At 40.1% G+C, this 27699-nt stretch overlaps 1 protein-coding gene across 2 annotated transcripts; it reads left to right on the forward strand.

Moving 5' to 3' along the window:
* LOC148070849 (RNA-binding protein Musashi homolog 1-like) lies at positions 1 to 27694 on the forward strand. Of its 2 annotated transcripts, XM_087800395.1 has the most exons (14): positions 17 to 165; positions 581 to 621; positions 925 to 1006; positions 2260 to 2344; positions 12859 to 12900; positions 13254 to 13346; positions 20155 to 20203; positions 22450 to 22532; positions 23178 to 23295; positions 24042 to 24122; positions 24452 to 24508; positions 25804 to 25860; positions 26006 to 26160; positions 26248 to 27694. In XM_087800395.1, the coding sequence occupies exons 1-14, from the start codon at positions 101 to 103 to the stop codon at positions 26287 to 26289; spliced, it is 1050 nt and encodes a 349-aa protein (XP_087656521.1). In that variant the 5' UTR covers positions 17 to 100; the 3' UTR covers positions 26290 to 27694. The 2 variants fall into 2 exon arrangements, with proteins under 2 accessions (XP_087656520.1, XP_087656521.1); XM_087800394.1 differs by lacking the exon at positions 24452 to 24508 and having other exon boundaries at positions 1 to 165.
* Positions 27695 to 27699: the final 5 nt, after the last annotated feature.

Raw genomic sequence — 27699 nt, forward strand, 5'->3', positions numbered from 1 at the left:
CTCCCTCCTCCTCCCCCCGCAGCTGCCCGCCCCTGAGTCTGGAGCCGCCGCGACTCCGGAGCCTCCACAGTGCGGGAATATAGCAGCGAGGAGAGCAAGCATGGACACGGAAGGGAGCCAGAGCAGCCTGTCGCCCGGCACGGACAACTCCCCCCACGACCCCTGGTAAGCACCGCCCGCCCCCCTCGCCCGCCGCCGGGGGACGAGTTCACCTTGGACTTTTGCTCGAGTTTTTTGCGTGTCTCCTTGCGGCGCGCCGAAAAGACAAAAGACGCCTGGCGCGTGTGCGTGTGCGTGTGATGGAGACGGTTGTGTTGTTTCACCTTGTGCTTCTCCAGAAAAAAAAAAAAAGCCACAAGGCCAACTTCACCATCATCCTCCTCCGACGGGGGGGATTATAACGGCCCGGGCGGTCACTCCAAACATGGCCGATGCGTTCTTCTCACTTTATCTTTTTTTTAAATTTTATTATTATTTAAAACACCATCCATGGACGACGCGTGTTGTTCGCGAGCGTTTTTATCCCCGGCGTTTCTATTTCTATTTCTAACCGCGTGTTGTTTCTCTCTCTCTCCTTCAGCAAAATGTTCATCGGGGGTCTGAGTTGGCAGACGACACAAGGTGAGCTGTCCCGCACGCTACTCACACACAAGTGTGAATGAAACACACGCACAACAACTTATTCCCACCATCATCATCATCATCATCCTCACCATCATCATCACCATCATCTTTGTTTGGGTTCTGCACACGGCCCATTAACGGACCGATGGTGCTGAATAAGATGGTCTGACCACTGGAGGGACACAACAACGTGGTCCTAGTTTCGACCCCCATTGTCTGCGATCCATCCCCTCCGTCCAAATGTCAGAGCCCGGGGTTTTATAAACACCACATCTTTATTTTTATTTTTTATTTTTCCAGAGGGCTTGAAGGAGTATTTCTGCAATTTCGGGGAGGTGAAGGAGTGTATGGTGATGCGGGATCCCGTTACCAAGAGGTCGAGGTAAGAAGGAGGCGTGTCTCTCTCTCTCTCGAGTAACGAAGTACACACAACTGTAACGAGGTACACTTGTAGAGTATTTACTTGAGGACATCAGTCGACCATAATATTGCTCATCGTGTTTATCTTAAGTTATTAAATATCAACTTCATATTGAATCCAGTCATTAAGTTTATGTTTATATACAGCTGCCCCCAAATGAATACCTTTAAATCTAAAGGCTAACTTTAAGTAATTTAAAGTAAGTAAGTAAGTAATTTTTATTTGTATAGTGCTTTTCCAGACCAGGGTCACAAAGCGCTTAAACAATCAAAACGATATTCAAGAAAGTATATACTTTAAAGGACAAGATAACACTCAGAACATGACCTAAACGCGTTTAACCTACTATACTTTTTATTTATTTAGGATCATAGTTTACAGTGTTAGAAATAAGACGCTCCATTATAACCAATATTGTGAAAAAATTACATTTATTATTTAAAAAAAGGTCACTATTGTTTAAGCGCTTTGTGACCCTGGTCTGGAAAAGCGCTATACAAATAAAAATGACTTACTTACTTACTATGTTCGTGTATAAAGAAGCTTTCTTGTATTGATTAAACACCTGGAGAACTTTTATACTGCAGTTTAAAAAGAAACAACAAAAAACAAGGGTTAAAATTGAACACGTTTGTGTCTTTTCTTAAGACCGCCTAGCATTCATCGTAGAAGCGTTCGCACCCATCATTTAGATTTCATGGGCATCGAGTGAGTATTTCACCAAAAAGTGTGTGTAAATATTTCATTAAACAATGCTCTTCTGGTTTATACTTGTAATCTAAAAAAACACGGTGCTGAATGTGCACGCTTCCTTTAAACAGGAAACAGGTTGACTCCAACTGAACTCTACCACAAACAAAAAACATCGAGCAGTTTTTTACTTAATTCCATGTTTTCATGGGGTAGATGTGGAATCTAGTAAAATGTATTTATTTCTCCAGTGCAATACCTCTGTCCATGTGTCTGCTTTGTATTTTTAAAATGGATACAATTTACACAATTTTCATAATAAAAAAAATACAATACTTTTTAATGTTGCCTTTTTTGTTTTTAAAACATAGAACGCAAGTTAATACATAAATCTTGAAATAACTTAACCCAACGCTGAATCCAAAAAGACAAGCAGAATATATTTTAGCTAGTAACATTCTCAGTACTTCTGTCTCTGTGTGGAGCGTGTTTCTAACCATTAACTGCTTCTACTTTCTTCACAGGGGGTTCGGGTTTGTGACGTACGCAGATCAAGCCGGTGTGGAGAAAGTTCTGGCGCAAAACAGACATGAACTGGATTCTAAAACGGTGAGTTCTCACAAACTTTTCCCCGAATTCCATGCTGCATGATTCTCCCCCCTTTGGTGCATTTTGCCCTCCACCTTGTAAAGTTCTTTTTTTTTTTCAAAAAGCCCCCCTCCTCTTTTCCTCCTCCTTCTCGCTCTGTTCATTTCCCCTCCAAATCCTGGTGGCCACAACATGAAAGCGTTCTTTCTTGGTCTTCATTGCCATGGTTACCTGGGGACCTGAATGGGGTTGAAGCCCCTGCGAAACCTTTTCCCACTTAAGCCCCCCACAAAATTAGAAAACAACAGCGTAACATGCATGAAAAGAAGGTTTGCGGTTATTTCTCCGAAAGTCTGGAAGGAGTTATGTTGTGTGGAGACTAAAGTATCGAAGATTACATCAAAATTATATGTAATGGTTTGTGAAAGCCTGTTGAGTATTCATCTTTTCTACATTTTATAAAATGACATCTTAAACATGGAGCTTGTTTGGTTGTTACCGAGCTACTCCGTGATTAGCGCTGCAATAATTAGCATCTGTTAGCATGTGGTTGTGCTCCAAGACGGTAGTTTGTCTTCAGATCCTTTTCAAAAAGCTCTTAATAAGCAACATATATTTGGGTTTTGGGCGATCCATCTATCCGGCCTTTACAGTTTGGTTTCCTTTAAATTATTAGTGTCTTTCTCCTGGAAAGCATTCTACTTGCCATCTGACAGAAGCCTTTTTAAGAGCTACAAGCTAACGCTAACATCAGTGTAGATAATTGTACGATTACAAAACCTGTCCATCTATAAAATATAAATTAAATAGTCGTAAGATTTGTTTACCTACAAATGCAACAAAAATGTCCTGCTGTTTTGTATTTTATGTTATCTTATTTTTTTTTTTAAAGATAACCTTTAGCCTTGTTAGTGACATGTACAGAGAGGCTTAGCAGTGACTCAACACTTTTTTTGAGTCACTGCTATTTTATTTTTAAATAGGAAGAATTTCGTAATTTTATTAAAAACAAAATCTAGATGTTTTGCTCAACTAAGCAAGAAGGGTTTAAAAAATCCCAAATAAGAGTAAGAGTAAGAAGTAATGTTTTTATGTTTTCAAAAATTGAGTATACATTTAAGGCTACAGCTGTTTTATGTTGTGCACTATTTTGTTTAAATTTGTATTTGAATTGGCACTGTTTTGTCCCACACACTTAAGATGGGGCAGTTTTTATTTTTTTTATTTTGCGTCATTCTTGTTTGGTCTAAAGTTCTGAGTCACTGAAAATTGAACATCCAGAACCAAACATAAGGTGATGGCCTATACTTCACATGGTTGTTACGTCCCTCGCAGTGGTTCCATAAACGCTCTGACTGGACCACTGTCACTGATTTTAAATTCTTTCGAGTGTGTGAAGGCTGATGTTGGTCTGGAAGCGGAACAGGGTGTCGTCACCTAACCACACATACGCACACTGTGATCATTTGAGAGTGAAAATTGGTGGTGCAGGAAAGGTAGCAGGGCTCAGGGGGGTTGGACCAAAGGTATAGTGCGTTGGTTGTTGGAGCAGGCCAGTTGCCGGGGGTGACGCCAGCCACAGGAGACGGTGCTGTAACTGCCCGGCCCGATGGGATTTATGTCTCCATAACAACTCCTGCTATTTTGCATGAACTTAAGACTCATTCAGGTTAGACCTGGATATTATTTTTTTTGTCACATTGGGTTAAAAAAAAAAGTTATTGTCAAGATTCTTCAGGCTACCTATAGCTTCCCATGCAGGCTGGCTGGTGAAGTTAGGCTCGATGATTATTCGACCAAATGATAAAAGCAATCAGAAGAAATGGAATGTACCTTTTGGATCTTGGCTTGTTTTGGCAACACAAGGCTGGGAAGTGTACCCAAGAAAGCTCAATGGTATTTCTTTGTATTGTTTTGAAGCCTCGTATTTATCATTTATCATATTAAAAATCATCTCGTCCTTTACATTTCTACAAACTAATTTGTTTTTTAGGAGCTTCTGCATTAGTTTTTTGGTATTGCCTATAGTAAAAAAAATTGAGCGCTTCAGACATTCTCTTCTTGTCTTGAATTAGAGCGTTTAAGCCTTGACCTGATGTTCTTTCTAATGTAGCACGATTGAGCAAAAAGAATGAGTTGAATGTTCTGCATTGTGTTGACGAATAGGAAAGAAAAAAACTTTATAAATTGTGATCTATGACATGAAGAGAACATGAATTTCTGATTAGCCTTTCTAATGTTGATAGTGTTAGTACTCGCGAGGGATTTTGAAAGCCAATGAATTGACACTGGAGAGGTCAAGGGTCGTCCTATAAGGCCTCGCAAACAGAAGCCGAAGTAATTATAACATGTAGGAGTAGCTGTAGACCAGGATTTATGGCAGTATTGATATTATTTTAGACTCTCAGAATCCCAACATACTCGGGATGACAGAATCCAAGACGGGGAAGAATGACGTTTATGCATTTATTAACCAGAAAAAAGGTTGCGATGTGAAGCGAGAGGAAATGATTGTATGAATGAAAAGAGGGCAAGAGCGAGAGTTTGAAGTCAAGCCAGTGAACCAGAGCAAGGTCCGACCACCAAGCTGCATGTGGTATTAAACATTGACAGTTCTCATCTTGTATTGACCAAAAAAAAAGTGTGTTGTTTGGATCCATTCCTGAGAAAACAGGCGCTGAAAAATGTATGTAACGCAACAAACTGCAGAGTTTATATATTGTTTCTGTCGGGGCGAGGATAGTTGGGTTTGTTATATTTCCTGTCGGCCCGTGTAAGGCCTCGGGGCTCTGCCGGGCTGCTTTTCTGGACAGAAGAAACGCACAACTGCTGTTTGTTCATTCTGAGAGGTTCCTTACAGCGGGTTATAAGTGAAATTGGACACTGGGCTGTTGCTACTTTTCATGTCCAGGAGATCTGTGTGTTATTGGCTTTTAACTTCCTTCTGCTAGCCTTCTTTAATAAGTATGTGAAGTTTGCTAGTTCATTAATTTATAAACTCGAGTTTAACCTATTTGAGAAGTTATAATTTAAACATTGTAAGTTTATCATGGAATTAACCTTTTGCAAAATATGAACAGGTTAGATTTTAGTTTCAGTTTATTATTGTCATGGTACTTTTCTTGTTAATGAGCTGAGATTTTTTTTTGTCCTCACAAAAAAAATGATACTTTTTTTGATCATTTATGAATTGGGGAAAAAAACACTTTTTATCAAGTGTACTTTTTATAACTACAAGTGGATCACAATGGTTGCTTGGATAGATTAGATATTCATTGTCAGAATTAATGTTCAATAAAATTCCTTTCTTAACTTTTAACCTCAGCTGTGGATGGAGGGTAGTTATGTTAGTCTGTCTAAGGTGGTGGAGCACTTGACCGTGATGGTTTTTGAAGAAGCCCACATGCCAGTTAATCGTGGACATCGGTCGGCTGTGGTCATCTTCACACATGCCAAGGCCTGTGCGCCTCATTGGACTAAAGACAGTCAACCTCATTGTTGGAGAATACATTCAGTGTTCTAGCTTTGCCCTTCGACAAGTCTTTTTTTTCTGGCAGGCTCAGATTATGAATGTCAACAATGAATCTGCAAAATTCCAAAAACCAAGAAGTTGATGCTTAGTGAAGGGATTACATTGAAAGTGGAAGTACATTTGTCATGCAGAGTTGGGATTGATAAACGGATGTCTGACCTTCTGTTAAACTTATGTCCTGAGACTTTTTGTTTGTGTAATGTTATTGGGAGAGAAAAACTTCAAACTGAGCTAAAAGTACAAGTAACCGACTTCACCAAAAACTCCGTCCCAAATAAAATCTCAATCAAGGTAACATTTCAAAAAGGTAATGGAGGTTCAACCAACCCGTTAGAACCTGTATTACCTCATTCTATTTCAAAACATGCTGACAACATGGTTTCAGATCTCATTTTCTTGCCCCCGGCCTCCTATTATTTCAGGGAAAGAATCACTAATCGCTTTTTAAGTGTATTTCCTTGGCCATGCGCTGCACAAATAAATGTTGACCAAATACGAAGTTCTCATGTGTAGTGCCACCTTCCATTTAAGATGCATTTTAGAAATCTTCCCAAGTGATGCTGTATTTTCATCTGTATATTGTTTTTGTATACGCTTAAATTATAAATGAATCAAAAACTATTCTAGTAATAGCAGCATCCAGTCTACGATGCAGATGTCTCTAATGCTGACCACTCATAGCCTCCTTCTTTCCGCCTGGTCGTAGGGCAGTTCCAACACTAGCGATAGCATCCAGCTGCTTACTGGAGATTAGCTGTTAATGCTGACGTGGTCAGGACTGAAGGGGGGTGGGGGGGGCGGCAGTTGTGGAGGTGGTCTCTGGGCTGTAATTAGTATAGATCTGAAAAGCAACTAATCGGATTCAGGGAAACAAACTGGATTGGGCTTCCGAGATCGCAAGGCTCCAGATCTCAGGATAAATCCAGGACCTTCCTCCTTTCCCTGGCGTGGCCAAAGGGGCACTGTTGCAAAACGTTCCTGGTTAGAACCGTGGTTATGTTGGACCGGGGTCCTCATTAGTGAGCTTCATTAACTAATTACCGGACCATTGTTCGGCTGAACAGATTGACCCGGCTGGCCTGGGCCCAAACTTAAGTCTCCCTCTTACTGTGAATGCATTAACAATCCTTTTGTCTTGTGTGTGTGTGTGTGTGCAGCTTTTTGTTTGGCCTCGTATTGATTATAGTTGCTATAACTGGTACTGTGTCGTCAATCTTGCCGCTGTGTTGCAGGAGCGCGGCGGAAAGATTGATAATTCGGCGTGAGTGCTGACACCAGGTTACTGCAAGTGTTGTGAGGAGGACCCGCGGATGTGTGCCACTATTACATTATCATGGCTTCTGAGCATGTGTGTCTGTGGGGGTAGCACGGGAGCCCCCAGTTCCTCTACAGGCCCATCTGTTTTGTACTCTTTGTCCTGTTAATTAATGAAATCAGAGGGGCTGCCTGCTGGGACGACCACGCTGCACCGCTACACTGGACAGGCCCACTTTCTCATGGGCCGGCTCCCGTTTTCCAAATGAATGCCTTCTCTCTAGCTGTGCACTTTTTCTCTTTTCGTCCTCCTTCCTGCATCCATCTTACCCATTAGGGAGGTTTTTTTTGTTGTTGCACATTTCTTCCTTGACGTTATCCTTTTATTTTTCAGTTTGTAAGAGTTTTGGACGCGCTGGGCCACGTGAGGTGACTATTTGTAGTAGAGTAGCCTAAAACCACTAAAAAAGCTAGGCATCTGCAGTAGATGGAAGAGGTTGGATGTCATGAAGTGGGACGTAGTCAGAGCCCATCGTAAACAATTAGCCATAGCTCTTTGGAAGAAGTTGTGGAGATCATTCTCAAATGTCAAGCCTTTCTGTTTGAGACATGAAGCGCTATTTCTGAACGTTGTAACCTGGAGACGCTGTTTCACTTTCGCTTTTTCGCTTAACTGTCTTCCTGGAGTATGATATATGCTTTTTTGTCAAACTCTGATGTAGGCATGATGCTTAAGTGAAGCCGCTCCTCTCGTCAGTGGATAGTTTTAACAGCATGGCATGATAGTAGTTGTATATTTATTATTTAACTAATTCCGGATGTGTGTATATATACATGCACTGTATGTATGTATATTGGGATAAGATGCGCATCACGAGACAGGGGCTACAGGGTTTGATATATTGAGATACTTTAGGATTTATTTGTAGTATTGTATGCTTGACTCTGCCATTACTGAATTTACAGACCGCATGGCTCCTGGCTAAGCCTTAACTGCTTTCATTTGTTTCGAATTTAAAGGTGGCAAAACATGTATATCAGTTTTAAAAGCAGCAGGAAATTGACTGTATCTTTTAATCCTCAGTCATCGCTAAAACTTCGCAAGTTGTAATTTTTTCCTTTCGCATATTTAATTAAATTCTGTTTTGAATGTCAACTGTGAATAGAATAATGTAATTTTATTTTATACACACTATATCGAAATATAAACTACAAAATAACTTTGATTAAAAACAAACAGTTTGAAAGCCTAAAAAAGTGCTGTTGAATATTTATGCTTCTATATATCGTATTGGTATTTTTCACACCCCTAAAAACACCATCATACATTTTCTGCACAACATATCCTGACATAGGCTTGGCGCCTCATGAATTATCTCTTCTGTTTTTAACATAAAAGCAACCTTTAGCTAAATATTTCATTGGACTATATGAAATGAACAGAATTGCATATTTGCAAATGACTGGCAGAATGTATTTGGGCTTGTCTGTAGTTTATGTGCTGTCTGGTTTATCAATTCATGCGTGAAGAATGCAGGTTAGTACTGGCAAACACATGGTTTTGCTCAAGAGCATTGCAGTGCTAATGGTCACATCGGCGTTTTAGATGACTGGGTCATTGTTGAAAGATCTACATAGCACCTAGTTAAAGTTGTGCATTAGCCTGCTGCTTTGTTAACTGCACTGTAGACGGTTTGCCAAGAATTCAGAAGTTCTACAGGCCTGATACGACCAAACTGTTTGGTACAGAAAAGTCATCACATGGATTATTAAATTGCTAAATTCCTGTGCACATTGTAAAAGCGCACTATTGCAAAGCTGGAAAAAAACCCACAACTGTATCAATATAATATTCTGAATGAAAATCTCATTTGTGTTCCCAGCTACAACTATCTCCATAAATCGTATTTACAACCCTGTGTGTGTATAGTTGGGTAGCTTCGACAATTCTAAGTGTTTTGTGCCTCATAGTAACAGAAATGTCATTCTTTTATATATTTAGAAGATGATTTTATGAATATTTTTATATACGCTATACATGTTTAGAAGGTTTATATAAATGTCTAAATGTCCTTGAAAAAATTGGACATTGGTCATTTTCGTTCAGCATACCTACCACTTACAAAAGGGACTTGTACTGTCAATACACTTAGCAGAAATTTGTTTATTTGTTGTGATTTAAATATTTATAGGAGCATTATTTTCTAGTGGCTACACTAGAAATTCTAGCTCTAGTAATTAGACTTAATAACTGGATCCTTAAACGACACTTGGCTTGGCTGACATTTACAAACGTCAAGTGGAGATATTATAATATTATAACCATCTTTCTATTTAATTCCACTCATGCTAAGTCTGACCACAAAAAAAAAACTGCTTCAGCTCTTCTGTAGGAACCCAGAGGTGTGACCTTGGTCGTCCCCAGGGCCTCCTCCCAGTTGTCTGGAACACCTTACTAGGTGAAGAAGAAAAATGCTTTAGCTGCCTCAGCTCTTTTAGTGCCTAAGGTAGTGGTTCTAATTTGAGTCTCCCATGGATAACCTGACATTGTTGAGTCAACCCTTACCCACGATACGAGCTCTGGGGAACCGAAATGAAAAATGAGAAAACACCTTTTAAAAATACTGAAAAACCTTTATTTATTTCTTTATTTTATGTTTGAATATGTCCACTTTTGTGTCACATACAAATGTACCGTTTCTTGAGTTTTATCCTCTTTAAATCTAGTAGTTTAGTTTTCCATTATACCATACGATTACTTTTTTTTTTTCATCCAGGATCATAGTTCCCACATATATTCCCGCTTCTTTTGTGGCCCTTAGGCAAGATAAATGTTCACATCATACTCATTGGCTACAGTACATTTGAGAAGCTCAAATCATATTTAATTTAGTAGTTGAAATGTGTGTGTTTTACACACAGACTACCTGCTAGGGAATACTCACTGTTATACTTTTCATTTTAATTGGCCTTCAATATAGTTTTGGATACATAATTCTTTCTTTACATAATTCTACAGTCTTTATTTGAATTGAGTCTCATACCGACTGGCAATGCCTTCAGGGCTCTGTTCACATGCAGACAGTTATTTCTATATGCATATAAGTTATTTTGGATAGGCCTTTTATTAACACGAACTAAACATATTTTTAAAACGCTAGTCAAATTGGTAAAGACAGAAGTGCGTGTATTGCTAGCCTGGAAATATTAGCGCAAAATCTCGCTTATCAAGTTGATGTTGTCGTTCTTCATCTGCGAATGCAACACAATGTCTTCTTGAGCATTACAACTCCATGTACAGGGCTGGCAAGTGTACATCATTCAGTTATTTTGTTTTATTTACCCAAAACTATTATATTTATGGAGCGCTTATGCAAAAAAAGATTGGCTAGGAAGAGATGAGTTTCTGTGTGGAGGTCTAAGGCTCTCTCTGTGCAGGGGACATTGCTGTTGTTGCCTTTGTGTGCCCTTGTCACCTTCATATTCGCGCTGAGACCAGCTGGAGGTGACATGACTCTCCTTGTTTTTGTCCCACTTAAAGGTGCAAAGTCCCTCTGCAATCCCCTCCAAGGGCGATGCAGCTGCATCATTAGTTACACAGCGCTGTGCTCTTGAGGCAGTGCTAAATCTCAGGCACTTAAAGGTCCTCGAAGGATATTTTCGTCTGCAGATTCTTCATCCCGAGCAGGGAATTATCGCAGGAGCAGGATGAAAGGATTGTTTTGGATATTGAGTCAAAGCTGTTGCCGGTATTGTGTGTGTATTGTTCACGTGTTAACCAGGTATCCCTGGGCTCGTGATTGGCTCGTGTGCTGATATCAATCCAATATCTCCGTGCATCCAATTATTAGAACAAAGAAGGAAAGGCTGAGAACATAAGACGCTGCGAGGTCCTGTGACCTAAAATCATCTCTCACGTTTGCTTGAGTGCGAAATAAAACAACTTCCGCACAAATTCAAAATGTCAGGCCAGGCTTTGCATATTTAGCATTATTAAAGGCCAGCTCATTCAAAACTCATTTGCTTCTAATTTAGTCTTCAACCTTGACCACTGCGGAGACATTCCACTGGGGAGGAAGCAGCCAAATCTGCCTAATCCAAAATGAAGGGGAATGAATTTGTGTGTGTATATATATAATGATCTCGATCTATATATAGATGGACGACTGTTTTAAACACTTATCACATGCTGGTTTTGGACACTGCTTGGACACATGGTAATTCAAAGAGTGTGTTTTTCCTACTCGGTGTTTTGATTTCGACACTAGCGTCAACAGCGGTCTTCTATACATACTCGAGGTTTTGTGTACTTTCTATTCCCGGGTTTGTTGACCTTTAGATTTGTTCAGACTTGGAGGCTCACACTGTGAGACCAGTTGGTGAGTTGAACATCTGCAGAAAATTTATGCAATTTTTTTTTTTAATATGTGTCTGATAATCAAGCTGATATAAAACATCATAACCTATAATTATTTCTGGCAGCATGACGGGTCAGTTGTTAGTGTTGCAGCCTCTCAGTTAGGAGGTTGTGAGTTTAATTCGGTTTTAAAGCAAACAGTGTTTTTATGTTGTCGGCTGTGAGAGGAAATCCGAACGCACGGGGAGAACAAGGAGGTTTTAATTAGAATTGCTGATTCTAAGGAAGCTTTCACACTTTAAATTCAGGCCCGGAACAAATTCTCTTTTACTCTAAAACAGTCCGAATTTAGTCCGAGCTTTGGTCCATGTGATATGGTGGATTCGGTACCAAACCTTACAGGCAATAGTTGTGAGGCATAAGATGCACACATGACGTAACCAGTGTGGACAAAACGGTCAGTGTTAAAAGGCTGTTTCTAAATTGGTGAGAAGAAAAGGTAGTTTTCCATTGTATGTACTTTTTCTCTGAAATGAACAACTCAACACAACGTAACATTGAATTTCTTTCTGCAGAGAAACCTCAAATAAGAGTAAGATGAATGAGAAAAAATGATTGCGACGACAATAAACCCTCAATTCTAGAACTCTCCTTAAAGAATACACAGAGAAAAAAGGTTGACCTTTCTAGGTCTGTTTTCTGCTCATGTGTGTTTAAGACAGTTGGCGGTCAGGTCTTGAATTAAAGTGGTCCCTCTTTTACGATCTCAGAACCCCCCCGCATTAATCAAAATAGTGGTATAACATTTATTTTAACTTGCAAACCCAACATTGTAATCTTAAAAGCTAAGATAATGCTTTGTCGCCCAGCCAACCAATAACAGCTGTTGCTAACTTTTGCATTGGCATCATAGAAGTAGAATTTAAATAGAATATTTTTGCATCCAATCACCCGTCACTGGCATCATGGGAGTTCACAGTTTTGTTGGCACCATAAGTAAGGTTGTTGCATTAATCTTTGCCTCTCACTTAGTTCTATGATTGTGTTGAAGTTTGTCTGCTGTTGAATAAATCACCTGTTTTTAAAAGTGTGATTGATGACAAGGAGTTTTGCTGTTCCTTAATGCAGCTTTGTGCTAGTGTATATAAACATGCATTATAAACCACCTTTCATGCACACACTCGCACATTGTCTTCCAGCAATTTACAAAACTTACAAACTACACACAGAGCTAGAAGAAATTCTGTGTTTGGTTTTGGTTTAGTTATTAATAACAAGATTATTTAAAAAATATATATATTTTAGGAATATGATACAGGATACATGATTTTATTTGTAAAAAATTAGGGATTGTGGACTCTTGATCACGCTTTTCTCTCTGTGTGTCCCCAGATTGACCCAAAGGTGGCGTTTCCTCGCCGGGCCCAACCTAAGGTGAGTCTCAAGGATAGGGCGGCAGCAATGTCACACTTAATCACCCTGAATGTTGGTGTTAAGAGTTCACCACGTGACCCAAAGATGGGCCACAATCCACTTGTGAAGCTTGACACGGTGACCTTTGCACTGACCCTTAGAATAAGCAGCCACACACACACACACATACACACCGGCCTGAGACTTACAACTCAGCACATCTTAAAGGTGAACCCAGTAGGCCACAAGAGCCTTCTTGAAAAAAACCCACAGCAATCAGATAAATGGCCGCAAACAAAACGTCTCACTATCACCCCCATCTCACCGTTACCTAACGTGCTTAGTGGTAAACGATTCTCCTCTCTCTCTTCTAGCTGGTGACCAGGACAAAGAAGATCTTTGTCGGAGGGCTGTCGGTCAATACCACCATTGAAGATGTCAAGCAGTACTTCGACCAGTTTGGAAAGGTAAGCTGCACAGTCGAATATAAAAGCCACTGTTCAAGTGTTTTTCCCTATGTTTTATCCATAGTACTTGTGGTAAGCCTGCGGCCCGGGGTTAAATTGAATCATGTTGAAACGCCCTCAAAAGCGTGAAGAGTATTTTAAACTAGAAGTTGTAGGAGATAAATCTTGGATAGAAATACACCATGACACCATGACGGAGGCCCCAGCGTCATCTATGTGTGTCGCTTTATTTTATTTTGACAACTGCGTAGCTTGAGTCTTGTGTTGTGTTTGTAGGCAGATTATATTCTTTGTGTGTTTCTGTCTGCCTGTAAAAGCATCTTCCAACACCAAACCTCAAAATAAGTGGTTTAAAGGAGTGTTTCGGTGTAGAATACAGCTAAACTGGCTAAAGTCTAAAAATCTATCAAGAATATACACAAGGTTTTCTTAGGCTGTTTGGCTTTTTCAGGGTTTTACATTATTAAAAGATTTAAAACATTTACGTTATGATTAAAAGGACAACAAAATAAAGGCAGCCAACAGCCAAAATTTGAAGTGTAAGAAAAATCATCACAAAATTATTTTAGACATGAACCGTATGTTTCTGTATATAGATGGACATAGAAATATCGGCGGTTGTACAGTCAAATATATCTGTACCATTTTATTTTTTTTCTTTCCCCCTGCACACTGTGACCGGGTCAACTAGTCTATTATGAACCCCATGGAAATAATAGTTGATCCCAGCTGATCTCAAGAAATCAATGATGCAACATCAATGTTGCGTTCACTGTAACTGTTTTTCTCTTTGTTTTTCATTCATCCTGCTTCCTGTATGGAATTAACTTTTTTGAATTGAACGTGTGTAAAATTCTCATAGCCAAGAGGTTTATTTGTCTTAATAATTTGGTTTCTTTAATGTAACCATTAGCTCATGGATCACTTTTTTTGTTGCTCACTTACAAGCGAATCATGTGTTTCTTACTGGACAAAAGAGCGAGTTACACCTGATTGTATAATTTAGTTTATTGATGAGTGACAATTAACAGTAGAAAAAACATCGTTTGATTTCAATCTAAAGTGCTGGCCGGTTTCAGTTCCAGTCCCGGGGGCTCGGCTCCATATGCATTTGTTCCTTCCTCAGTCTGTTCTTGTGGTGTTTTCGTGTGTTGGCAGCTTCCACACTCGAGTGTGTCCTGCTCTGCTCTTTTGAATGAAATTTGGTGAAAGGCAAACACATGCTGTGGAGACAGATGAGTGGCCGGGTGTGTTTGTGTGTGTCTGTTTGTGTGTTTCAGCCAGAGAAGGAAAGCGGGTGATGGCGGGGGGAGTGAAAGGGAAGAAGAACCCCCCCATGGAGCGGGTGGGAGGGAACTTCGAAGGGTTGAAGGGCAGAGAATAGCCGGAATGTTGAGATAGTGAGGAGGAAAAATTGAATATGAAAAGGGGGAGAGCAGCTATCTGATGGGTCACAAAGGCAGCAGTGTTTGAATTTAGAAAAAAAAGTTTGAGTGGAGACCTGACACGGGGGTGCATTCAGGGGAGAGTTTGGGCTCCTTAATATTAACTAATCAGATGCAACAGCTGCTCCTGTACTTCAGACTCGCACACCCTGCTCCGGTCCCATTCAGCCGGTTGCCGTGGTGACCTGCTGCTACATTGTATTTTACATTTGGGCAGATGCAGATGGCCCGATTCACAGCCAGCCATCCAGATGTTACCCGAGTCGGCGACAAGAAGTTTTTGTTTTAGCAGGTGCTGCTCTAAGAACTCCCATCCCTGAAAAAAACATGTTTAAACCATGTATGCTTTACTTTTACATAATAAGTCGTGTAGTTTTACTTTGACTTTTTGGGGTGTAAAGGGGGGTAAGGGGGCACGCTTTGCAACTTGCCGTAAAACCCCCAAACATTTTCCTCTATTTAATGGGTGGGGGAAGAAAATGTCCATACATAAAATTGATATTGAACAGTACTGTATCATTATTTAACATTTTATTCATTTTTATTTCATATTCATAGTTCATTTATGGTTTGTATTTCCATTAAGTTGTTTATGTATTATAAAATACAATTATTTGTATTTATATTTACAGTTAACATTCAAATAGTCACAGCTATGGTTTATTTTTGTGTAGAAATTAAATTAGATCCCAGCTTACGCCATGCTTTACCTTTTTACCTAATCAGTTTTATTGTTTCACTCTGAATTATTTTTTTTGGGCTGTAGAAAATATTTTCCTTTTATTTACCAATTCAATAAATTGATTTAATTAAATAATTTAGCCTACATATCCAAACATTCTATATAATTCTATTCCAAAAGTAAATAGTATTATTTTTATTCAAGTAAGAAATTAGGATAACGTATAATAATTTTGATATAAAAAAAAATCATAGAATGGTAATAGTAAATGGTTTTCATTGTCTTATCTCAAATCTTCTTGGATGTGAAAATGTGTTTCTTGGTGTTCCAGTCAAGTTATTTCAAGCTGTTTTGGTGGTGGAAAGTCAGTCATGTGTTGTGGAGAATTCACTGAAGAGTGTGTGAGCTGTATTTGGACACGTGAGACTAAAGGCTTGTATCATGGATAGCGCCAATCCTGCTGAGCATTCCTGCTGAGCAGGAGGTATTTTTTGTTTATTGTGCGAGCCCGGCTACAAGGTGCAGGTTGAGATGGGGAAAGGACTTGGTGTCCTGTTTATTTTCACATTCGGCACCACCTCAGAAAGAAAGCACAGAATGCGTTTTCCTGCTTTGATGCTGGATTTTTTTTATTTTTGCTTCTCTGTGCAGCGGAGGTTAATAGAAGTGACACGTCAGGTGTCCAAGCCAAGGTTAGGTGCCTCTCTGAGGTGTAAGCAGTCGAGAGCCTCTGTTGATTACATCGAAGCTCCTTTCATGAGAAGCGAGTTCGAATCATGAGGTGAAGGTCTGGTAATCCCTCTTAACCTGGACCAGAGTGGAGACCGACCCACTTCATTTGGGCAGAGGCTTAATGTGGAGCTGGTGATCAGAGATGGGAGCGGATGGAGGTCATTGGTTTCCATCGTGATGTCGACGTAAAGTCAAAGATCATTAGCTTTTATCGGAAAAAAAGTCTGCATTGTTAGACTACAAACAAAACCATTTGTTAAGTTATTTTACCCCTTGTTGGTTACGCATCCCGGAGTTCCCATCTTGGTTCTCCTTGTGGATTAAGACTGGAGGTCCCTGGTTGATCCTGCTAGTAGCAAATGCTTAACTTGACTTTTTAACCATGCAGGTGTAGATGCACAATACCAGAGAAACTTTGAAATGATCTTATTGCTTTTATAGCAAAAATTAATGATGCAATTTGTGAACCACTATTTACTCAGGTCAGAAAGATGGGGATAGTGGTGATCTACAGAACTTTCTATCTATTGACTAGTTTTAAGTTGTCTGGATGGTGTTTGACCTCCTTACATTGAGAAGCAAACAAGGCACAGTGAAAAGAGGATTATTCTTCCTTTTTAGATATATGTGTGATTATAACCAGTACTTCCCTATTCCCAGAAAGTGCTATTCCCATCCTATAAGCCGAGTGTGGTGGGTCTGACCTGAGGTTTGCCCACAAACGTACTGGAATTCTTCCACTTGGAGCAAGTACTAAGAATGGTACCTGCTGTGTAATGTGTCGGTAGAAACGAAACTCAAACTGGGTAGAAGAGGTTAAAGACAACCCAGTAGAAACGGGTCACTACGGGTTCATGAAACGTTGAGACAGTGGTGTTCTTACCAGACACAAAAAACCTTCTTGCAGTGTTCTTTTTTTTTATTAATGTTGGGTTCGTTTTCTGTGTTGGGAGTTGCGCTGATGACTCTTCAGTGACGTAACTCTCTGACCAATCATTGGCTGGCAGTCAGTCGACGTCACCTTTTTTTTTTTTTAGTCCTGGCTCGGCTTGTTTGGAACAACAGTGGAGCCGATACAAAAAATCTGCTGGTGGAAAGGCAACAAAAAGCACATAGAACGGGACTAGTGAAAAGGTTGGTCATCAAATGTTTCGATAACCATGGTCAAGACTAAGAGGATCCCTCCTTTAAACACTACAGATATGATACTGTATCTATTAAGACTATATCATATTGCTTGAATGAGTCTTTGGGAGGGTGGCTGTGATGTAATTGATGCCACAAACCCCCCTCAGATCTCAAGTGAAATACACAAAATTCTATCCGAGTGAGTCATCTCCTTCCATTTCGGTCACACATTTGGACAACTCTAGATTGTCCAGCCTCATGACTCAGGGAAAAGAAAAAACCCTCCTCCTATCACCTCATTTCTGCTTGTCGCTGAGAATAAGCGTGTGCAGCAAGCGGAAGAAAGCGTCGGAGAAAAATGCAGCATGGACGGCACAGACGGGAAAAGTTGAGACTCCACTCACCCATGTGAGTCGACAATTAGGAGGCTTGACTGAACACTTTGTCTGTGGGCCTGTTTGGAGAGATGGCCACAGAGAGTGAGAACGATGGAGCGAGATGTGAGGAGACAGCCGGGAAAGAAATGTGAATACCACCTTTCAGGTTCTGACAATACCGTCAGAAAAAAAAAGAGAAAAAAAACCTGCAGCTGCATATTCCCGGCTTGTTTTTTATGCAGTCGACCTCATTTCGGCTCAGAACCTCCATGGGAGTGTGACCTTAAGTTTCCCCTGTGCGAATGCTGAGTAGTCGCCACTGAGCCGCCGCTAAGCCAATCTCAGACCCCCACAGTTATCCAATCAGATTGTCTTACAGCACCCCGGGCAGCGGACATCGGAGATCGTCTTCTTATTGCTTTCGGAGGCGCTCAGAGCCGGGGTGGGACGGCGGCGGCGTGAGCTCTGCTACGAGGCGTGATGTTTGTCGGCTACATATGCTCCTTCCATCGCCGCTCGCTTCCGTCCGTGCATGTAACTCTACTCTCCAGATAACATGTTGGCGTGCAGCTGTCTGTTTACTGCTGTGTCATTGGGTTTGAGGGTGGGAGGGGCGGAGGGTAGAAAACTGAATGAAGGACAGCGAGTGGAGCGTGTTGCACGCTGATAAGGACGAGGGTGAGGAGGGTCAGTCCTGACGCCGCTGTGGGCTTTTTTTCACTTATATAATGGAAAGTTTGGAGTGAAATTTAGAGCATTAGCTGCTGAATTTGTCGACAGACTCGATCGAAGCTGGATGTGTTTTCGGAGGGTCAGATGGAGGAATCGTGTTGCTCGGTTTTAGGTATCGGTGATGCTGCTTCGTTAACTTTTTCGCGGCTAAAATTCCATATGTGACCTGTTTTTTCAAACGATTTTTATAGCTGTAAACAAATGTGTTTGTGGTATCCCTTGTGTTGTCACTGTGACCCGGAGACGACACAAGGGTTAACATTAGTGTACATTATTAGATGGTGCAACGAAAAACCACAACTGTGTCTTTCTACTTCAAAAATGTGGTTAAAGTTTTCTTAATGATGAACTTATTGCTAATGATTAACTTGAACTACATATTTACTTTCACTCCCTGACTTTTATTAGGCAATGTTGCGTCACGTTTTTGAGGTAAAAATCCTAACTAACTTTCTCGACTCACTTTCTTACTCAATAAAAGTAATGTGACTCCAAACTTATTTTTGCAACGCCCCTTTCTTTTCACCACACTCCCTCTCAGTGAACTCATTGCTGCAGCTTTGTGCGTTGAGCAGATTTTCCCGATCATGTTCCAGAGGAATTCATCAACAACTTTCAGTGTTTGGACTTGTTTTTGGCCACCCAATTAAGTGTTTTGTTTTTTTCTGAAAAGCTTGTGCATCTCTTGATGCATGTACGAGTGACTCCTGGCATCTGTTTTCCGGAGGGGGAACTGTCATCAGTTTTGTGAATGAAAAGTGCTGATACGCCGATTTCAAGTTATTTTCTGGAGTTGCAGCAAATTTAAATCGCATAAGAAGTCCACCAGCACCCGTCTTGACAATGTTCTAGTCACTCTGGTCCTCTTCATGTCCTCACTCACCACATCCATAAAACTTCAGTGATTGTCCTTCTTTCTTGGTCCGACCCCGTCTCTCCTCTCCACATGTCCACACCATCTGTCCTCCCTCGCTTTATTGGGTGTGTTACATGACTACACCTTTCAGTTTTCGCTTGTGACCCAAAGAAGTTTGAACACTTTTAGTGCTGCTCTTAAGACGGAGAGAGGGAAAAGGAAAGGGGGGAGGGTTCAGGACCAAAGTGGGGAGAGTGAAGTGAAAACTGTTTGTTTCGCACGGAGCGATCCAAAACTTTCACCTGCAGACTCCAGCATTTGTGTGAATATGTATATTTTATTACCTCACTCTTCTCTTTCCACCTCTCTGTTACACACTCCCGCTTTCTCCCTTTCATTGAAACGACTTGCAAGGGTGGCAAGTTCTCCTAATTGAAATTCTTTACAGGGTCTCCGTGGGAATTGTAAACTTTGCAGAGAGAGGGGAAAAAAAAAGAAAAAAAAAGAGTGAGACTGAACGAATGAAAGGGTGAAGCGAGCAGGACGGAGACGCAGGAAAGAATGGAGGAAGTTTTCCTCCAGTGCTGCCGTCAACTGGGGAACTCTTTTTTCACAATGATAGATTGTATTTCATCTTTTCACACACCCCCATCCTCATTTCCTTTCTTTTTTTTCTCTGCTCCTTTGTCACCTGTCAGCCCTCCCTCTCTTTCTTCCAGCCTATCCATCTGTTTTGCCCTCGTGCTCCGGAGCTACAGAGGGACAATAGGGCCCCATGCTGTGCAACGATGTGTGTGTGTGTGTGTGTGTTTGTGTTAATATGTCCGAGCTAATCTATTCTGCTCTGTCGTCACAGGTTGATGATGCCATGCTCATGTTTGACAAAACGACCAACAGACACAGAGGTAAGAACAAACACATTTAAATGTAAAAGTACTTTCATGAAAGAACTGTTCACATTTACACCTTTAAATAAAAGGTTTTCTCGTGGCAGACGAGACGCCGTAGCCTTCGCCCAGATTGAGCGTTCAATTATTCAAGAGCAAAGATTGATAATAAATTATTCTATTTATAATACAGTGCTCAGGTGGAGAACTGTCTTGAAAATGTGGCCAACATTTTCGCTTTTAAATACAAAATCGTGTTAATGCGGTTGAGAAACAAAGTTGTAAGTCGATCTGCTTAACGACTACATTTACGGGATCTGAGGCTCCTATGTTCTAAATGTAGATTTTCATATGGAGTCTGATGCTTGACACCACCTAGTTTAGCTTTCTATGACGTTTATTTATATATAAACAGTATATATATTTAATATATATACTTCATGATTAGAAATTAAGCTAAATTGTCAAGAGTTTAAAAATAATAATCAATAATCATCTAATTCATCTCTTTTTTTAATTAGTTATATTTTGCTGTAATTGTAGGGTTAATTCTCCCCAAAATTTAAACTTCACTCATTTTCTACTCACTCCTATGTCGACAAAAGGTTGGAAATAGTTTCATTGTAATCTGTTCCTTTTAGAGTTATAGACAAAAATGTTCGTTCATTTTAATGTAGCAAATGGCCGTCAGTTGAAGAACTTCCTCCAAAAACGACTTAAAAACATCCATATACCGTCCACCATGTATTGAAGCCACAAGTGGAATTGGTCCGAAATATCGTGAGTGCGTCGAGAGTGCCTACAGTCTACTGTATTGCTTTTTATTTATTAAACATCTGCCACAAGTGAACATAAAATATAGACTTAACATTTTTACCTGTTATAAAATAACTGATTACTCTGACAATTATTCTAACCAAAACGAGTGAAGTTTGACTTTTGGGTGAACTATCTCATTAAGACTAGTCCCAAGTCATGCCCACAACCTTTAGTTTCCAACAGCACAGGTGAATATTGCTAGTTTTATTTATTTCAATTTATGACATGAGTGACTATCAATGTTTTTCAGCATTTTGAGAACAAAATAAGAAAATAAGACTAAGGAAAAAGTTAAATTGTAAATTTTGTTTCCCTCTAACCTGAAAAAATATGTGAAGTTGGTGAAACAAAAGACTAAGGGTGACGATGTGGAACAAATGGCAAACAACTCTGCAAGTGTCAAGATTATTAAGTGATCACAGAAAGTCTAGAACGAAATAATAACGATTTTGTAATAACACTTAGAATAAACAAGTCAAATAAAAGTATTCTCAGAGTCTTCCCTGCTTTGAAATGAATAGGGTTTTGGAATAAATGTGAATAAAAGAAGCCCTCACAGTATAATTATATATTAGAATAACACAATTGATCTTAACAAATCCAATAAACTAGTCTGTGCTCTAAGGTCCTTCTATGCATGCATACCTTTGGTCAATCAGATTCAGAGGTCTGGATGACTTTTATTCTTGATCACGGTTTTAAACACAATTTTAATGTAAGAAACTATAAATAATCACATTAGTGATAATCACATAATTTAAAAGGATTTTAGTTAGTGTTTAACAGTGTAATGACTAAACTAAACTAGCTGTTAAATGTATTTTTGTGTCATCATTGATCGTCCTGAAGTTTGTGAAATTCAAATTGAAGTCTTTTTTTTAAACCACTATAAAACACAAACTCTCCATCATTGGAATCTGCCTCGATCCAATAAATTAAGTCAACATTAACACTAACAAGAATGTTAGTTATTGTTGACTTTCATGTGTCGAATGAAAGTTTTTATCGTCTCTACAGAACAGCAAAGTTAGCTGCTTCGTCTTTCTTTTCTCTCCGATCTGTTAATATTTCTGTGGCGATGCTTAATATAGATAGTGGTGTTAAATCTTGTGACGCGATTTTTCGATATACGGGTATTTCGAACACTTTATAGTGAACGCCTGAAATGGACCTGTCTTCATACATGAGGTTCACCAGAGTTTGGCTCCTGCTCCGTGTCAGGGAGGTTCGACGACGATGAAGAAGGAGGTAGAAGCTCAGGCGCGCCTCTATTCCTGTCCATGTAATTAACCTTTAATGGACTCCCTGCGAGCTTTAATCTCATTTCCGTCAGCGACTCTTTTACATCTCCAGACCTGTAGGTCGGATCAAAGTTTCCAGAATATTAAATGTCGCCTCAATGTTCTTCTGCCTGGAAAGTAATGAATGCGTTCTGTGTCTTCCAGGTTTCGGTTTTGTCACGTTCGAGAACGAGGATGTGGTGGAGAAAGTGTGCGAGATACACTTCCATGAAATCAACAACAAAATGGTGAGGAAATGACGAGAGATGGAGGAATGTGTTGTTAAATGGCATGAAACTGTAAATGAAATTCCTCAGAAGAACTTCCTTTTAAGTCGAGGCTTAAGAACACAAGTGAAACATGGACAGTGTCATTGATATTGTGATATTCATTTAAGTTCATAGTTCATAAAAACTCTCTAGATTTGGGAAATTAGAATTTTTCAAAAGTCTTCTATGTTTAGCACCGTTTGCACTTAAATCGTCTTTAAATGTGTCTAGTTAGCTACTGAGCTAATTTATCATGTAAGCTAATCTTGCTATCTAATGTATCTAAATATAAAAAAACACTTGTGATAAACGGTAACTTTGTTTTTGTGCCTAAGCTTTAAAATGTCCTATATTGTTTTTCTAAAAGTAATATTTTGTTATCGTGAATTAGCGGCGATAGCCCAGTAATCGAGATATATTTTCCCCTTTAAAAGTTTTCTTTTTCAAGAAGCAAGAAAAATGGCTACACACGTGTATTTAGAGAAAAGAAATTAGGATAGAAATAACATGTTTCTTGTTGTAATACAAAAATAGACACATGAAATATAAATGAATTATTTAGCTAAAAATGAATAGTTGTATCAACTTGATTGTTTACACAACTGACTCCATGTTAAATCTCAGGTGGAGTGCAAGAAGGCACAACCCAAGGAGGTGATGACTCCGACCGCCTCGGCACGAGGACGCTCCCGGGTGATGCCCTACGGAATGGACGCCTTCATGCTGGGCATCGGCATGCTCGGTATGTTCGGACATTATAGAACTTTGATATGAGTACGACTGACCTGTTTCTTACACCACGGTAAATAAATAATAGATTAAACCCTGCCAGGGCCTCTGATATGAAGCTAGCTTTGAAGAAAATACAGAATCAATTCTGTTGTTTTTTTGTAAGTAAGATGGATCAGCCACTGCAGGTTGAAAGAAACTCAAATTAATATAACACTAAAAAAAGTAGAACTTATTAAATTAAGTTGTTTAAAGTTGTTTTATTACACTAAATTCAAAGTCGCATCTATTAACTGTTGATTATCCGTTACACTTATTAACTTGTCTCCGAGTAAAAGTTTGTTACTGTTAATTTTTGAAATGGTTCTAAATGAATAATTTACTTTACTTTTTCCTGTTATTTTCTTTCATGTTGTCATGAAGATCTACTTTTTTCTCTTTAAAATGTTGATGCACACTGAATTAAATTGTGTGTTATCCTGATTTATTGGACAAAAACTATATAGACCGAAATCAAATTAAACCTGGAGATAATTGAAGTCATAAAATGTAGAACATATGTGGTCGACTTAAAAGTTCATAAACCGTTTATTGGACGAGTCCAACCGAGAGACGCATTTGTGGTCGTTTCGCTCCCTCTAGTGGACATAAGCAGTCACAACACTTTACAAGCCTGAAGGTTTAAAAAGCAACGACTCAATAATGTCTGTACGTCTGTGCGTTCTCACTCACTTGGCTTCACTCTCACCTCCGTCACAGGCTACCCGGGCTTCCAGACCACCACCTACACCAGCCGCAGCTACTCTGGGATCGCGCCTGGATACACTTACCAGTTCCCAGGTCAGTGTCTGCACGTACGGCCCAGTCCTGGGCGCAGCTGTGGGGGAACATCGAGGGGAGTCTGCTCGTGTGGTTTATTCAGCTGTGTGTGTGGGAAGGTCGTGAGCTGCGTGAACTACAGCCTCGTTTGATGATTATTAACATTGTTGCAGTACGCTGATGTAAACGGCTCTTCTTCTCTCCGTCGACCCGACCCCCCAAGCCCCCCCGCTGACCCACATGTTAGACTCTGTGCTGTTGTGCTAATGTTCCCCTCCCTGCTTTGTCTTAGCCGTCTCACTGGTGATTGTATTTACAGAGCGCTCTCTCTTGACCTCCTGTGTTTCTAGAATTCCACTTAGAGAGGACCCCCCTCCTGACATCATCCCACCCCGCTGAGCTGGCAGGTCAGTGCGTCCCTCCTCCCCGCAGACCACCGAAAACCTTTTCTTTTAAAAGTCAAATGAAGCAGCTGAATCATTGTCCTGGTGAAGGAACAACAGATAAACTCTGCAGTTGTTATTTTAGTTTCATGGCTCTTCAGTGAGCCGGGAATCATTTTTTACAAGACTAGTGTGTTTATTTTTAATTGCATGCATGCAGAGACGGATCTTTTGTCCCTAAATTCATTTTTTAAATATTACTTCAACTTATGACTGTGAATAAAAACTTAATTAGGTGGAGAGCAAACGATAAAACTTTTCAGCTTTATAAAATGGTAATTTGTAGTTTTAGATGAAACTTTAAATTGCTTAGATGATTTGTTTTGACTAAAAATCATAAACGACTAGAATTTCCCCAAATCAAATCACAATCTAACTGGAAGAACACATTCACTAGTTGCTCCAAACATATTTTCAATCTCTTCGGCTCACTTCCTCTTTGTGAACTCATCAAGGCAGCTTTGGGTTTTTAGTGGATACAGGGTTCCTGCGGATCCTTACATTCTTTTAAAAGGCATTGAATTTAATTAATTTAAAAAACGGGGCCTTTTACAATTTCTTGAAACTACTTAGGTTAAATTTCAGTTTTATTTATTTATTTAAAAAAACAATAATAATTTAGAGATTTTTTTTTTTAATGTCTTAGACTCTGGTAAATGAATCAAACAAAGGCTTTTAACTGAACCAAAAAGTCATGTTTTATTGTAAAATAAAAACATGGCTAAAATGGTCACTATGTAGGTTTTTTTTCTCCCAATTTCAGTTAACTGTTAGTTTCAAATTTAATCTCGAATGGCATTGAAAAAATATTTAAAAACTTGAGTTTAACTTGCATTAAGCTGTAGGAGCAATGCGATAATAACCATACTAGCACCATACATTACTGGCTGTTTTAATTGGATATTCACGGTCACATGACGGCAAGAGAGGGAGACGAAAACAAAACCCATAAGTTGAGTTAATTTGCTAGTCGACCCTCTGACCCTCCGTACAAATAAACACCGTTCCTCTTTTATCACCCTTATTTTAATTTAAGATTATTGTTATTTTGCTGAATAAAAACACAATTAATTTCTAATCAAAATCATGTTTTTATAGGTCATATGTACAATATATAATATTACCACAATTGTAATAGATATTCAAGTCCAGGGAAACTGTCTTGTTGTCGTGAGCAGATTGTCGTCAGTCGGATGTGTGCGACGGCAGATGTTTGACGCAGCAACATATTCACGTGTGTGTGTGTGTTTATGTTGCAGCCATCCCTCTGACCGCGTACGGACCAATGGCAGCAGCCGCAGCAGCAGTGGTTAGAGGTGAGTGTGTGTGCGAGTGTGTGTTAGGTAGAGTGGGTTCAAAATAGCCTTCTGTGACAAATAAAAAGCTATTTTTAGACGTGATGTTTGTGTTGAAGTGTGTAGCCCTCTGGTGGTAAAAAGTCAGATGTGTGGTGTCCTGTAGGCTCCACCCCTTCACGCACAGCGGGCTTCCTGGGCACCAGCAGCCCCGGACCAATGGCCGACCTCTACGCCGCAGCCAATCAGGACTCAGGGGTGAGCGGCTACATCAGCGCTGCAAGCCCCGCCCCCAGCACAGGATTCGGCCACAGCCTCGGGGTAGGTCACGCTCTCCCCGACACGCACATTACACGCACACGTGTGTGTGAGTTCATCACTGTGTGTGTTCCCCCCCCCACCCCTCAGGGCCCTCTTATTGCTACTGCGTTCACCAACGGCTACCACTGAGAGGACCCGACAACACCAATGCGTCTCCTCTGCTGACGAGCCAATCAGACAACGGGTTGCTCACCGAGGGCACGTTCCGATTGGCCGACCGCCACACGAGCTCCTCTGTGGCTCCACCCACCGACTGAATATCTTTAAAAACTGTTTTTTGCTGTACTAATCTCACTTCAAAAACCCCCCGACCCCCGACCTCCCCCTCTTCACCCCCTCCTCACCCCCCACCTCCCCCTCTTGGAAGCTGAGAAAACTGACAGAGCAACTATTTTTTATTTTTATTCTTATATTTTAATGTGTTTTTTAACATGAAATCCTGGAAGGCCGTTACTGATGTGAACACAAGCTCTCTTTTGTCGTCTAAAAAAAACCCAAGAGAACAAATCCAACAAGGTTTTTTTAAGTACAAAAATGTATATTTTGGTAAAAACACAAACAAGTTTGTAATATTATTAATATGAACATGATAATCTGTGAGGTATTTTATTCTGTCATCGGTTTAAAAAAAAAAGTTTTTATGTCTTCCTGTAAGATAGTGTACATATGGGCAAGGGGGCGGGGCTACTGAACCAGCTGGCATGTCATCGGTTGGTTTTTGTCGGGGTTGGAGCATTATGGGATGTCATCTGTCCTTCTGTTATGGGACTTGTTTTTATCATTCTTCCAGTGTGGCGAGAGTTTCATCTTCACCAGGAGAAATCAGGGGTCCCTCTTCCTCTTTTTTGGAAATGTTCTATATAAATATATTTTTGTGAAGTTTTTTTTTCTTTTTTTTTTTTTTTTTTTTGTTTTTTAAAACTTCTAAATGAAGGACCGACAACGTCACACTAACGCTGTTGAATGAGTGCGAGTGTACGTGAAACTACTTCTGGGAGAGTATTTCGCCTTTGTTTTTGGTACTGAACTGTTTCATGTCGGGTTCATCTGCTCCCCTTTAAAGACGTTTGTGTCGTAGCTGTGAACAGAGGTGGGGGCGCTCAGGAGCCTGGAATGTAACAGGGTCTCTGCTCCCCCCCGGGGCGGATCCCACATCAGCCCACAAGCTGGAAGGACTTGTGCTGAAACTAGACTCGCTGTAAAACTACTGCTGGACACCAACACTGTAACTTTTTATCTTACAAGAGAAGCAATAAGTTATTTTGTACCTGACAAATAGAAACTTTTATCGGTGAGAGCGGAACGATGATGACTGAGGATTCTGTGGCATTATTTTCATTAACGAAAGAAGAAAAAAAAAATCTGTTCTGCTATGTGGACTTTTGTGACGTGAAGGGCCAACAATGACTGGAGAAGAAAAAAAGAAACCTGGGACGTCCCTGCCAAGCTTTACAGCGACGCTTTCTTATTTCCTTGTTTATTTTCTGATGATTTCGATTTTAAGATCCTAATAAATTATTCTACAGCGACCAAATCTGA

This window comes from Callionymus lyra, chromosome 10, assembly GCF_982586985.1.
Source record: "Callionymus lyra chromosome 10, fCalLyr1.hap1.1, whole genome shotgun sequence".
Lineage (NCBI taxonomy): Eukaryota > Metazoa > Chordata > Actinopteri > Syngnathiformes > Callionymidae > Callionymus > Callionymus lyra.